A 15,086-nucleotide genomic window follows, 5' to 3' on the forward strand; every position below is an offset into this window, starting at 1 on the left:
AAGCTCTAACGATGTTACTGTACATGCAGAAAAAGAGCTCGGAGTTCAAGGCTGCTATAAGTTAGGTCATTTTTGCTCATGTGCTTTCTGTTAAATATTTGAAACAAGTTTCAAATTCTTTATTTGAACAAACATGAAAAAATATTACTGTATTCAAAGTGGGCTCCGTAACACATAAACCTTGACAAAAACATTTGTATCACTCTGTGTTACCTTAATATCGCTGTAAAAAAAAAAGATGGCAAATCATCCAAGCCATACTGAAAAATCTTTTTTTTATTTTATTTTTTTTATAAATTTTATTTTCAGTCACAGCAGCATGTTAACAACAAAACATTGAACATACAGTAGTTTGCTGTTCAGTATTTACAATACCCCAAAAGATAACAGAAATAGAGAAGGAAAAAACAAACAAACCAAAGAAACTCCTACAAAACAACAAAAAACAAACAAACAACAACAAACAAATAGAAAAATAAAATGTATAAGGGACATTCAGCGTACAGTTAGCTATGATAGCGATATAGAGATATGGTATCTGGTCATGATAAGGTGGTCATTTTAAATGTTTCCATGTACATCAAGAATGGCTGCCATGCCCTAAGAAATTTGGTGGTTGAACCTGCCAGTGTATATCTCATCTTTTCTAAATGTAAAAACCTCATGAGCTCCGCAAGCCACTGTTCATGTGTGGGAGGAGCTTCCTGCTTCCATCTTAAAAGTATAAGGCGCCTTGCGATAAGTGAAGCAAAGGCAATAGAATTCGAATAGCATTTTGGCAAAGTGATGTCTTGAGGTATCACCCCAAAGATAGCCGTTAGAGCAGAAGGATCATATTTAACGTTATACATCTCTGACAGAGTGTTAAATATAGACACCCAATAGATATGAAGATTGGGGCATGTCCAAAAGGTATGAAGGAGCGAACCTGTTTCTGCTTTACATCTGTTACACAGAGGGTCAGCTCCTGGATAGAACTTGGCTAACTTTTCCTTGGAGATATGTAATCGATGTAGGACCTTAAATTGAAGGAGCCCATGCCTGGCACATATCGAAGAAGAGTGTACCCTCTGGAGAAAAGATTGCCAGAGCTCATCTGTTATAGTCATCCCAAGGTCTTTCTCCCACTGTGCTTTAAGGATGAAGAGAGAAGGAGATTGAAGATCTAATAGTATAGCATAGATTTCTTTAATCGCCCCTCTCTTATGAACGTTTATATTAATAATTTTATCCAAAGAAGTTTCCTCAGGTAGTTCCGGAAATGAAGGAAATCGACTCTTTACAAAGTGACGAATTTGTAAATAGCGGAAAAAATGTTGCCGAGGAACATTAAACTGCTTCAGGAGCTGCGTGAATGAGGCAAAAATCCCATCTACAAAAAGGTCTTTGATATTTCTAAGGCCATTACTTTCCCATATTTTAAAGGCAGAGTCCATCATGGAGGGTGGGAACATATGGTTTGAGCAGATAGGTGCTTTAATTGACATTAAGTGTAACCCCAACCTTTTCCTACATTGCACCCAGATTCTGAGCGAGTCATACAACAAAGGGTTACGTTTATAGGTGTATAGTTCTAATGGGAGAGCTGAACTCAACAAAGCTGATAGGCAAATTTTGCCACAATTGGATGACTCAATTTGGAGCCAAGCTGGAGTCTCTGTAGTAACATTACTCATCCAGTACAGCATATTACGAATATTTGCTGCCCAATAATAAGACTGAAAGTTTGGCAAGGCTAATCCACCCATTGGCCTAGTCCTCTGCATGAAATCTTTACGAATTCGTGGACTTTTGCCATTCCAAATAAATGCAGAGATATGCTTATTCAGTGTTATAAAATACTTATTGGGTAAGTAGCATGGGATACATTGAAATAAGTAAAGGAACTTGGGAAGTATGTTCATTTTGATAGAATTAATGCGGCCAATTAATGACAGTGGTAAATTGTTCCACCTCTGAAGATCTGTCTCAGTATTTTTAAGCAGCGGGACAAAGTTTCTTTCATAAAGATCTTTGTATGAGTGGGTAACCTTAACCCCCAGATAGGTCACATACCCTGATTTAACGTTAAATTGAAAACCTGAAAATGAAATCTTTCTGGCTATAGAGTTGACACAGAGAAGTTCACTTTTATGCAGATTCAACTTGTAACCTGAAATATTACCAAAACATTCAAAAATGGCGAGAGCACGGGGAAGAGAGCATAAAGGCTCTGACATATACAGCAGGAGGTCGTCAGCATATAAGGATATTTTGTGCTCCTGGTCACCTCTGAAGATGCCCTTAATGCAACTGTCAGCTCGCAGTTTAATCGCCAGTGGTTCAATTGATAATGCAAAAAGAAGAGGGGATAAGGGACAACCTTGTCTCGTACCACGGAGAAGTGGGAAATAAGAAGAGAATAACAAATTTGTTCTAACACGTGCCATAGGTGAGGAGTAAAGTAACTGAATCCATGAAATGAAATTAGGGCCAAATCCAAATTTATGCAGAGTATAAAACAGATAATCCCACTCCACCCGGTCAAATGCCTTCTCAGCATCGAGTAATAAGGCAATTTCAGGGGTTGTAGTTGACTTGGTGTGTAATATGTTTAAAAACCTGCGCAGGTTGAAAAAACCATGCCTACCCTTCACGAAACCTGTCTGATCTGGAGAAATTAACAATGGTAGATATTGCTCTAGCCTGAGAGCAAGTGTTTTTGACAGTATTTTTAAATCTACATTTAAGAGTGATATAGGACGATATGATGAACACTCTAATGGATCCTTATTTGGCTTCAATAGGAGTGAGATGGTCATACTGAAAAATCTTGAGGTGTGATATGAAAATTTGCTGTCACCTCTGGATATGTGCAACGCATGTGACAAGTGAGGCAGATTCTGCACGCCGCCCTCATACAGTGGATCTTGCTGAAGAAGTCTTCCACATCCACACTTCACTATCAGTGTCATCTGCTGTCAACTGGAACAGAGAGACATCTGCTCTTTCCCCCTCCCACACACACACACACACACACACACACACACACACACACACACACACACACACACACACTATCAGCCGGTTATACATACACAAATGTATGCCAGTGCACGCGGGCACGTACAGCTGACTACATGCCACTCACTCACAGGTCTGTTGTAAGTCACACACCTGCCCTTTGGCTCCCTCCTCCGTCCATTTGTCTGTGTACAGCCCATTCGCTGCACTCAGCTAAAAATAATCAGCACCACACACATGGAACATGAATTATGGAAGAAACGAAGGAAAGAGAGAGAGACATTCAGGTCAGAGTCAGACCCAATTCCAACAGCTTCACTCCCCAAGGACGACACTAGACCACTCCATTAATATGCCGTTTGTATCATCTACTGTATCAGACCTGTGGTTATCCTTTAGTTTGGACTGGACCGAGGCTGCCCAACGGTTCGCCCTAAAGCTTTATGCACATTACAAGCTGCGAAGCTGGATCCATACAGTTTCATGACATTAATTATGCATGTGATGCAGTGTTTCCAATATAGCAGTCATAAATCTAAAGCTTATTATAAATAAGTGTTAGCTTTACAACCAACATCAGCTGCTGTAACCTTTGAATAAAGAGCTTATATTGCTGCTTTGTATTTTCAATATGCTTGCTATTCTGTATATATATGTATATATGTATATCAAGAATGACTGAAGATTTTCAGAAACACTTTTCTTAAAAAAGTTGCCCTCCTACTGTATATCCCTATATATTGCGTGGGCTTATTAAAGATGATATAATGGGAGCTTCATTGCTTCATTGCTAAGCTAAGATTGACCTGCCCTGGTTGTAGCTTAAAAGAGTGGTATTGATCCTCTCATCAGACTATTGATAGGAAGGCAATTAGTTCCCAATATGTTGAAGTACTCCTTTAAAGACTTGGAAATGGTGAAAATGGGTGAAGAAATGCAGGGGAGTAAAGCCCACCATATCCCAGTATGCATACAGTACTGCAGGTTAGGTGTATTTGAAAGATGAGAGGGTTGTCATTTATTTAGTTCTTTATTTACTAAACTACTGAGTACAGCTGTTTATTCTGCTTCTTGTGCCAGAGACAGTGTTGGCATTTCAACCAGTATAGTCAAAGCACTTATCCCGATCATCTTTTTCCACATTATCTTATGTAGAAAGTAAGAAAGTGCATATCAAACAGCACACATAAATGCTAGTGTGGATATATGTGACATGCCAAATCAAGCCTCACTGATTTTGACTTTACAAGCTTTTACTTTAAGAACTTTAAAGGTGTAATTCCTCAAACAGGTTCAACACACTAATTAGGAGTGGCAAATTGAGTCTGCAGAACCCACACAGTCCTGAGAGTAACTTTAAACAAAACACTTATGTGGGTGGTTGATTGATGCGTAGAGTTATCCCTTTGAACATGTTAAATTTTATTCAGATCATTGCTGGTGTTGGAATAGAATAACTCACCTTGACTAAATGGAAGGTGGCAGATATATTTGGGCATTTTTTATTTATTTCTTTTTTTGGTGTAATGATGTGTCACATTCTTGCAGAGTGTAACTATAAGACGTGATTCATTATGAATGGTTCGTTTCACATGACTATGGCAAAAAAAGTTTAAAAAAATCTCTGTGTCACAGTAATTAGATACTTGACAATATTCTATTTAGGGATGTGAACATTATACACGCGGCGGAAACCTGAGGAGAAACCCGGCAATATATTCTGGTTACTCAGCATAGCTCACTGTATTCCTGTGAGCGTGCACACCGGTTTGTTTGCATGCATGTGCTTCCTTGTGTTCCTCAACATTATGCATACATACATACATACATAACGTTTGCATTAACATTTGTAAATGGACTTCCGTGCAAATGTGTGTTAATGCTACACAATATATGTGCATTTGTGTACATTTGTGGACCTTGCCTGTAATTCAGAGGTTTAGAGTCCCTGACCTTGAACAGTTTGAGAGCTGTTTGCTTAGTCAGGGCCACTGCATCTGCTCATGTCAAGGCAAAACAACAGGGATAATGCTCTGCAGTGCACGTGATTTTTTCCCCATCTATCTATCTATCTATCTATCTATCTATCTATCTATCTATCTATCTATCTATCTATCTATCTATCTATCTATCTATCTATCTATCTATCTATCTATCTATCTATCTATCTATCTATCTATCTATCTATCTATCTATCTAGATCTTGTTACAAAGTACAAATCAACCCCATCTTTTCTTCTCTTTCATTTCAGTGTGTGATTCCGCGTTCAGCATGAGTAACATCTATGAGTCTGCAGAGGCCACGCTGGGCTTCATCAGCTCTCCGTGCCTGACCAAAGTGGAGCTGAGAGTGGCCTGCCGGGGCATCTCGGATCGTGACGCCCTTTCCAAACCCGACCCGTGTGTGGTGTTGAAGATGCAGTCACACGGCCAGTGGTTTGAGGTACAGTAATTGGATGGGAGGAGGGGTGAGAGGTACGGCGTGTAAATGTTTGATAGCCAGAAAATAGAGGTTTAATGGTCGGGCGGAGCCATCTGTGGAGTGTTTATTATTCTGAAGTGTCCTCTCTCGTGATGCTGATTCTACCCAGGGTAAGACACTCTGGTAAGAGCTGCAGGTGTCCGAGAGTCTGTACGAGTCTGTACGTGGGCGCAGTTTCATATCTCATTGTTGTTCTGTTATAAATTAGATCGCTATTTCAACTATTGCTTTGGTGGATTATTTTCCTTTTACTCTTGTTGTGGGGGTCCACAGAGATGATTGAACAGCCCAATGTTATTCACCTAGTAATATAACATTGTGACCTCTATATTTGGGCTTTGAACACTTTCACAAATACTTTAACTTTGGTCTCTGTATAATTTTCTTTTGCTTCTAATATACACTTGACACATTTTTCATTTTCAGTAAAAGCCATGGCACACTCTACGCAATTTGCCCATGACCTGATGTGTGTGACTGTGGGGCTCAAGTGCATTCATCATCTCTTCAGGTTCTATGGCAAACAATTCCTTGTGAATTTCTCCGCAGACAGCACTTGAAATTACTCAAGCACGTAATTGAATTCATGTTTGACTAAATGATTGCGTGTAATCAAGAACCCGAGCTATCGTGCAGAGCTGTGATTGTGTCGCTAACCTTCCTCCTACTAAACTGAGAGTTATGTTTGGTTCTTATAAATTATGGATGTTAATCGTCAAAGAGGTCACCAGAAAGCATGACTATTGTCGGCTGGGCTAAAGAGTTTATTTATCTATCCAAATATTTCTGTCATCTAGGAATTGAAAGCACGATCTTAAAGCATACTTTTTGCAGCATTTCCCAAAACAGCTCATACATGGAGCAACGTAATTAACCTTTAAAAGGCCGTATGTCATGGTTTGTCTGGCCGGCCTCAAACGTAGGACTCAGGAATGAAAGTTCATTGAGTTTATTTCCAATTTTGGTGCATCTAATGTTACATACAAAGTCTGTTTGAAGTGCTCAGTTCAAAAGTCCAATACGTAAAAAATCAAATGGAAGAAGGTTTCCGTGAATCCAAGGCCATCCTAAGAAGAGACACATTAGAAAGCTTTGGCAAGTAAAGTGAAACAGAGACTTACAGCAAGGCCACATGGAAGCTACTGCCTTTATAACGCTCAGGCGAAGACTGATTGTCAGGTCACAGCTTAAATAGCAAACAGCTGATTGCTAGATGATCCAGGAGGATCCTGTAAGGCAGGTAAACACACTCACACACAGAGGAGCAAGCACGCAGACAGAGAGAGAGAACAAAGGGGAGAAACAGTGGAGACGCAGAGGAGGACTGGAGGACCACGACACCGTAACTCACCCACAGCCTTTAATACATGTGTCAAAATGAGGCTTTTGTGTCAGTGAATGAGTCATCGCTACCAAAATAAAAAAGTTCTTTTGATAATGTGGACAGCAAGGCGGTGAGAAGTTTAGATATTTTGTCAGGATGACAGTGGCCTTAAGAGGTGTCTTTTTCTCACCTTCACATTTCCTAACTGCCTGACTTTTTAAAAATATTTTCACATATCTTGACGTTGAAGGGCCACTGATAGAAACTTTTATTTTTCTGAGAATAACTGATTTCTTGTTGACAAAATGAATGCAGATGACAAGAGCACAGGTTTTACGTTCATTGTAAAATACATGTAATGTGAGAGGAAACATATGTTGTATTAATGTAGGGTCTTTATCTTACAATATAAAAGCACCTTGAGGCAACTGCTGTTGTGATTTGGCCCTATACACATATGATTGGAGTGAAGTGTACAAAAATGAGACAAACTATGATGACAGTAACGGAAAAAATGAACATTTACACAAAGCTGCACAGATTAAAACATGTAAACTGTCTTTAAGTCTCAGCAAGTCTTGCCAATTAAATAAACAATTCTGCATGTAATGACTTTTACAATCATACAATTTGATCAAACTGTAGAACAAATAGTGTACTATTTGTGTACTGCTAAAAAAAAATTAATGCAACTCTCTATTATTGAAGTACAAGACAATTCTGGGAAGCATAAACCATTAAAACATTAAAACCATTTAACATGCTTCAGTGCAAATGAAAGTGACAACAGGTTTGCACCTGTTGGAGACACAACAAGAAGACCATTAAATGTAGCAGGAGGTAGCCACAGACTATTGCTCCCTTTTTATTCTTCCTGACTGATTTTTAGCTAGTTTTAAGTCTAGTTTTTTTTTCTTTGCAAGCTCCTTTGACTAGTTTTAAGTCCATCTCCTCTAGGATGGCACATTTAAGTTCATCCCTCAGCACAGTCTCAAGAGTGAGGAGGCGATGGCGGGAGACAGGCTGTTACATGTGGAGAGCTGGCCAGGGCTGTACAAGGGCATAAATCTAACCTTTGTGCACGGAGGACCATGAGGAGCACTGCCAGAGCCCTACAAAATGACCTCCAGTCAGGTACTCATGGATGTTTCTGACCAAACTGTCAGAAACAGACTACTTTTTTGTGGGAACTGTGCTCTCAGCCCAGCACTGTGCTGCTGGACAGCCCTTTTCAGCACTCCTCTTGCAATGGTCTGTCTCCTGTTATCGCTTCCACTCTCTTGAGATTGTGCCGGGAAATGCAGGAAACCTGGCATACATGTATGTGCCATCCCGAAGGACTACCCGTTCCTGAAGTTATGGGCAGTTTTGCTTGTCTCTTTTACAATAAGAAAAAAAAAGGATTGTTTAACTTTATGCTTTAAAGTGTTTTTTCTTTTCCCCCTCACGACTCAGATGCTTTTCAAGCCTTTCAAATGCCATCTCATACTCGCACACAAAGCACTTCTACTGAAGCCAAAGACATGCTGAAGACTCGCAAGCGGCGGCATCAGCGTTGAGAATGAGGAATCAGGGCGATGTTGCAAAAAAGAGGATCTTTGGTTATTTTTAGTTTTCTTTCCTCTGCCTTTGGGATGGACAGACATACAGTATATGGAGTGAACAGTGTTCCTTTTAAAAATGTAGCTACGCACACCCACACATCCGTGCAGATCCTTCCACATTTAGTGCTACACTGTCCCACTCAGCAGATGTACGTTTACGTATGTAAATCCACACGTGTAACTCGTTTGCACAAACTGTCAGCGACACGGAAGCTGCACTCCCACACACACACACATATACACCACTTTCCATTTCCACAGGGGCTCAAGATCGAGCGCTCTGAAAGTAGTGCAGCATTATTCCTCCTTTGGAGACGCCACAAAAAGCTTTTGTACGACACAGTGCTGCGTTTTTTGTGTCATGTCTGCGTGTCTGTGTCTTCATGAGTGAGTGTATGCGTTACAGTAAGCCCCTTTTGCAGAAGTGTGGGAATGGGCCGGGGGTATCATTGCCCATCAGATCCAGAGTGTCTTAATTGGATAATTGTTGCGAGAGAGCGTGTTTAGGCCGCTTGGATAGTGTGTGTTTATGTATTCATGTCTCTCGATGCTTTAATGAGTTGCCAGCCTATTGAGAAAAGCATCAGGATAAGGCCAGCATTTGTGTGTCTGTCGAGCCTGCTGGTGCGCTCTTCACTTTTGTCTGTGTTTGCGTGCGTTCGTGTGCCAGAGGGTTATCAGCCATAAAAGGGAGCCAGTCATTGCTGCTAGTGTTAGATAGGTTTTGTTGACAACGTCGCAACATACTTTTCTTTTTGCTTCCTAATCCTTTGAGCAGTCAGAGGGCTTAAAATGTGAGATCAATGTTACAGCTGCAGTCAGATCTCTGTGCAATCAAACAGCTCGGGTGATTTTTAGTCATCACGAAAAATCAATAGCCGCAGTTCTCAAGTTGATAAGTGTAAACAATGTGGTAATGGCTATTTGTGGTTATTGCCGCAATTCTGAAAAGTCTGTTGAGGTTCGCAATCAATGCTCAGCGGCAGTGTTTCTGATGTACAATTTTCATACTTTAGTTCACTTTGGAAAGAGCATAAAAAATCCATTTAAAGTCAGACTGCCTGTAGTAAAAAGCACAGTGTTATGAAACTGCTTTTTCAGAAGAACCATAAATGATGTTCTTTAATGAAATTTCGTGAAAACTTGAATCCAGTGTCCACGTGAAGAAGAATAATCAGGTTTTGCCAAACGTCTTGATATTGGATTTCTTTTTTCACCAACGCACATAAAAGATCTCAGTGATATTGCTAAAGGTTACAAAGAGTTCATCAATTCAGATTCTGCGGTTTGAATAAATAAGTACTTATATAACTGAATCTGTAAAAAGGGGTACAACAAATATAAAAATCAGTAAATAGTGGTTACAGAGTTGCTATTTATTGTTTATCGTGATAAAAATACTTGTACAGATAATGATAACCTAATAAAATGATCATTAATAAAAAAAAATTTTAAACAGGGGAAGTATTTTTCTATTTTGTCTTACCTTTTCTCTTTATCAGCTCTTTTTTTAATTTATGCAGCCCTCTGGGTTCTTGCTGTGGCAAACATTTGCCAAGCATCTGTGTGGTTTTACAATAATCACTCTGGTGGGCTGCAGTGATTTTTACAGGAATCATTGCAGTCCATGATGATGTTTCTGAAACCAACTGAATTACCAAGTTTTCTGTTTTAAAGAAATTTGGAACCACCAGAAGTAGAAGTCAGTGTTTCTTTCTCTACCTTAAGCTTTTTTCTTTTAGGTGCCACAGATACTTTAAACGTAGCGTTGTGAAGCTGTTTGTGTCTGTTTGCAGGTGGACCGCACAGAGGTCATCCGCAGCAGCAGCAGCCCGGTTTTCTCCAAGATTTTCTTGGTGGATTATTACTTTGAGGAGGTCCAGAGGCTCCGCTTTGAACTTCACGATATCAGCTCCGGCAACAATGGCCTCCGTGATGCTGACTTCTTGGGAGCCATGGAGTGTACCCTAGGACAGGTCAGTGAGTCTCTTGATTGGATTGTTCACTCTAAAGGAAGAGCATGCACGAAGCAAGCAGGTCGATTGGGAAATCGGTGTGACTGATGAGTGCAAACATAAGTGAAACAGTCACAATACTTTACAAACTGTTATTCCTACTCTCACCCCCACGGAAGTTAAAAAAATAACACATAGCTCCTATAAGTCAAGCTTAAATTAACTGAAAATTAAAGAGTGTGAGGTAGGTCAGTGAATGTGAGAGGAGTTCAGAAACAATCAGAAATGTGTGTGATGTGAGTGTTTCTGGAGGCGAAAGCATGACAGAAATGCACTTGTAACCTCCGAACTGGATTCACCTTGTGCATTGCAAACAGTAGGTGCAGTAAAAAAGCATACAAATCTTCCTCAGAGCAGCATGCTGTTGGGATAAGAATCGTCTACTTCAGTATGCTCAGTCAGCTACTTCGTTAAAACCACGGCAGGTGAAGTAAATAATACTGATGATATCGTAATAAGGCTATTTTTTCTCAGGAAACCTCAGGCCTTGGCATTTATGTGAGTGTAACTAAATAAGATTATTATTTTAGACCAAGGACGCCCACAGTGTCGGCAGCACTTCTTCCCCCCAGAGGATAATTGCCCCAAACGCACCACAAAACCTGCTTAGAAACGGTTAAAGGAACAAAACAAAGAGCCTTAGACATTGACCTGGCATCCAAAACTCCCCAGATCCCAATCCAATTGGGCAACCATGCCATACATATGGAGGTCAAACTCAGCACACAACCTGCATGACGCTACACTTTGGCACCAGATGCCGCAGGCCATCCTCACAGGTCCTGTATGCATGCCACAAAGAGTGGCAGCTGTTTTGGAGGCATGAGGGAGACCTACACAGTATTAGGTTTCAATGACTAAAAAACAACTTCAGTTGTGGAAGGATGTCAGCTTTCAGCCTGAGTTCAGTTGATGCACTGTCTGCATTAACATGCATGAGTGCTTCTGATAAAAAGCCCTGAGGGTGCCTGAACTGTTTTCAAAGCCTTTATATGTGCTTGTGCTAAACTGTATACCCTTGTTATTCACTTAATGGATTTGTGCCTCTTTAATGAAGAAGTTTTAATCAATATTTAAAGATTTGGTTTATTTGCATTTTTCACTCAATATCCAAGAGCATTTAAAAGAAAATTGTTATTGCACTACTACTCATTAACAATTTGAATAAGTGCATTTGAGGGAATTGCTATCTAATGTAATATTGAATGAAAGGAAATAGGACGCGCAGCCCAGTGTTTCCCTTATCTTTAATGTCAGGTCTGCAGTTAAAGGAAGTGTTTACTTTTTACTACTCATCAGAGACAGCACAGAGCTGGTGGATGTATAACACTGACTTAAGGGTGTGAAAGCTTCTTGGAGAGGTTGTTTGGAAGCTATTGTTTATATAATCATATTATAACTCTGTTAATAACTGTATTTGGAAAAAATAGAGGTTATGTTTATCTTCCATCATATCATTTGAAGCAATAGTGTGATCATTTTCCTTTTTCTGTGTACGATAGAAGCCCTGAATAGTTGCTAGAGGAAACGCTTGTTGCAGATGCATTGCATCAGTGATATTGTAACAGATATTGACATGTTGCATGTAAGCATTTATACCTGCTGTAAGACTTAATTCTGTTATAATCAATGTTGTTGTTTTTTTCTGCTTTATTGGCAGAACAAAAAAACAAAACCCAAAAAAAGAAACCGTGACAGCACATTGTAGGGAAACGGAAACAATGAATAAATAAGGACAATGAATGAGATTCTAATTACTAAATGCCTCAGTAGTGCCAGTTAATGGTGTCTAAGGATCAGACCAAACGTCCGAGTGCATGCCAATAATTTTCAGTAGACTCACAATGGACACACCGGCATTGCACATAAATGCCGTGTAGGTGTCACACAGACGTGGATGGTTTCTTTAGTTGCAGTAGCATGCAGTGACAGTGTGATTGCAGTAGGTTGTCCACCTGATTTAATGCATTATATTTCATACCAGTCTATATGTCTATACGTCTGTACACGCTGCACCTCCATTAATATCTACAACAGTGCCTGTGTGTATCCGTGCATCAGGGTATTTGATGTAAGTGCAGCGCCTAGTATATTAGGTGCAGTAATCACCTGCGTGCCTAAAATATAATTTACTTTTTATCAACAATTCAGAGGAAGTCTGGGGTTTGACAAAAACACGAGCTGAAGTTTTGTTTGTTGTTTCCAGCTGCGAAGCAGTCTTTCCTCTGAGTTTATTAACAGCTTCATCCCGGCACCAGATCGGTCACGTCAGTGATTACTTATAATCATCTGTTACCCCTGACATGGAGATAGGATCTGCCAGGATCTATGTGAACCTTCTTTGTCAGCAACACAGACAGACTACATGGTCTACTTGCATTGGGAACACATAATAAGCTTTCTTGATACAAAGGAAATTCTAAGTTGGGGATGTAGATGTTTTTAATGTGCTTGTATGTACGTGTACAAATGCCTTAGCTGTAGCAGGAAGAGGCTGTGTGTTAGTCGGTTGGTGTGTTTGACACATCATCGTGAGTGTGCATGCACTTGTCTGCCTGTGTAGCACGTTGTCAGGCTATGAAAGAGACTATGAAGTGCAGCTGAAGTAGAAAAAGGGAGAAATTGTGGTACCTTTGAAAGTCCTTGACAAAATAACACTACTATAAGATTTTCTGCTGGTATTACGACCACCATCATCGCCATCTTCACCACAGCAAATAACAATAAGGATAAATTGGTCTGGGAGAGTGCAAGCAGCAATCACTGCCACTTGCAGTGAAGCGGCGACAGAGCACCACCCAGGAGGCTCCAGAACTGGCTGGCAAAGTCAGTCACCCCAGGTCGACAGTATGTCTTTTGCCACCTTGTAATATTTTAATCATGAATACTATTCATATTACCATAGTTTAATCCTTTCATCTTGTTACTTCGTTTAATTTTTTAAACATTTTCATTTATTGCACCAGATGTTGGTCCTGTTGTGAATCATCCCCACACCCTGGAGGTTTGCTCGATGTCACTTTGCTCCTGTTCTTAAATGCTCTGAGATCCTGAGCAGTGAAGTTATTTTTTAGGGCTAAATTTATATGAAATAGCCAGATTAAGTTGATAACTATGGTTTAAGGGGAGCAACATGGTGGCACAACCTTGTGAAGCCTATGAACAAAAAAAAATAGTTAATGTACAATACATCGACAGTTTAATAATATTAGTGCCAAATGGGGCAGCTGTGGTTCAGGCGGTAGAGAAAGTCATCCAATAATCAGAAGCTTGCTGGCTTAATCCCCAGCTCCTCTAGTCTCCATGTGGATGCGTCCCAAATTGCCCCTGGTACATTCACTGGCGTCTGAGTGCGTATGTGTAATAAATCAAACTGTATGGGTGTGTGTGAAAACTGGAACATGTGGGTTATAGTGTAAAGCGAGTGGAAAGGCAGAATATAAATGCCAGCCAGATAAAAAGTCAGATGTTTCAGTTTTTAGAGACTAAAGTCAGTGTAGAGTAGAGTGAATATTTGACTTGCGTTCTCCAGACAGATGCAAACTCTAAGTGGAGGCTGGAACATCTGAGGTGATTTTTTCTTTCTTTTTGTTTCAGATTGTTTCACAGAGGAAACTGACTAAAGCTCTTCTCAAACAGGGAAACACTGCTGGAAAGTCTTCTATCACGGTACGGTATGGCACGGGTTCCAAAGTCAACCGAACCACGTTAAACACTCCTACACATGCAAAAATCACACACACACTTAGACACGCACACACACACACACACACACACACCACCTCTGTGCACTCAGACACCCTGAAGATAATTAATTTGATGATGTTGCCTGTTCAATCTGTGCTGTAGCTCATTTCCATCTCATTTTCTCTCACCTCCTTCTTACATCTCCGTGTCGATCTCTCTCGCTCTCTCTGTCTGTCTCCTTTCGCCTCCCAACCTTCCCTCTCCACCTTCACTCTCTGCCCCGCTGTATAGGTGACAGCTGAGGAATTGTCTGGAAATGACGATTACGTTGAACTCTCATTCAGTGCACGTAAGCTGGACGATAAGGTTTGTGCACTTTCAAAAATACTCAGAAATGTTGAAGTTTTCCTTAAGATATGAGGGTAATTAGTACTGAAGATGTGGGTCTGTGTGTGCATGCTGCCTGGTTGGTGTGTTTGTGTGTGCGTGTGTTTGGAGAAGTATGTGGGCAGAGCTGTGGGACTTGATTATGAAGAAACACGCACAATACACACTAGTACAAGCTGGTATTAAAGGAGGCCTGCTGAGATAGGTGGGCACCCCCTTTCCCAATAACCCTCTTTTATCTCACCACCCCAACCACACACACCGATAACTGTATTAATTTTCCAGCCGGCACATGTGCGCGCGCACACACACACACACACACACACACACACACACACACACACACACACACACACACACACACACACACAGACATGGATGACTAATCCAAACAAGTAGTGCCCTGGGGAAAAGATGGAAGAAAGCATGGGAGTGGTGGATAAATTGGAGAGGACAGGAAAGGGATAGGTGGAAGAAACAAAGAAGAAAAGGAGTTTAAAGGGGCGAAATAATGATTCTGTTAGTGTTCGAATGATTTATGGTGATCAAAGGGAGTTCTGAGGGAATGCCTCACATGCGTGTTT

General features: G+C 40.5%; 1 protein-coding gene across 2 annotated transcripts in view; it reads left to right on the forward strand.

Moving 5' to 3' along the window:
* Nucleotides 1-15,086, forward strand: part of cpne4b (copine IVb) — a 29,954-nt gene that overhangs the window by 1,246 nt on the left and 13,622 nt on the right. For both annotated transcript variants that reach the window (XM_085445408.1, XM_085445409.1), the window contains exons 2-5: nucleotides 5,256-5,446; nucleotides 10,210-10,389; nucleotides 14,026-14,097; nucleotides 14,407-14,481. In XM_085445408.1, the coding sequence (XP_085301534.1) occupies nucleotides 5,276-5,446; nucleotides 10,210-10,389; nucleotides 14,026-14,097; nucleotides 14,407-14,481 (498 nt within the window). In that variant the 5' untranslated portion in view covers nucleotides 5,256-5,275. The remainder of the gene's footprint in view (nucleotides 1-5,255; nucleotides 5,447-10,209; nucleotides 10,390-14,025; nucleotides 14,098-14,406; nucleotides 14,482-15,086) is intronic.

This window comes from Copadichromis virginalis, linkage group LG22 (assembly GCF_057382275.1).
Source record: "Copadichromis virginalis isolate Kocher_CV1m ecotype Utaka linkage group LG22, C_Virginalis_male_GT1.1, whole genome shotgun sequence".
Taxonomy (NCBI): domain Eukaryota; kingdom Metazoa; phylum Chordata; class Actinopteri; order Cichliformes; family Cichlidae; genus Copadichromis; species Copadichromis virginalis.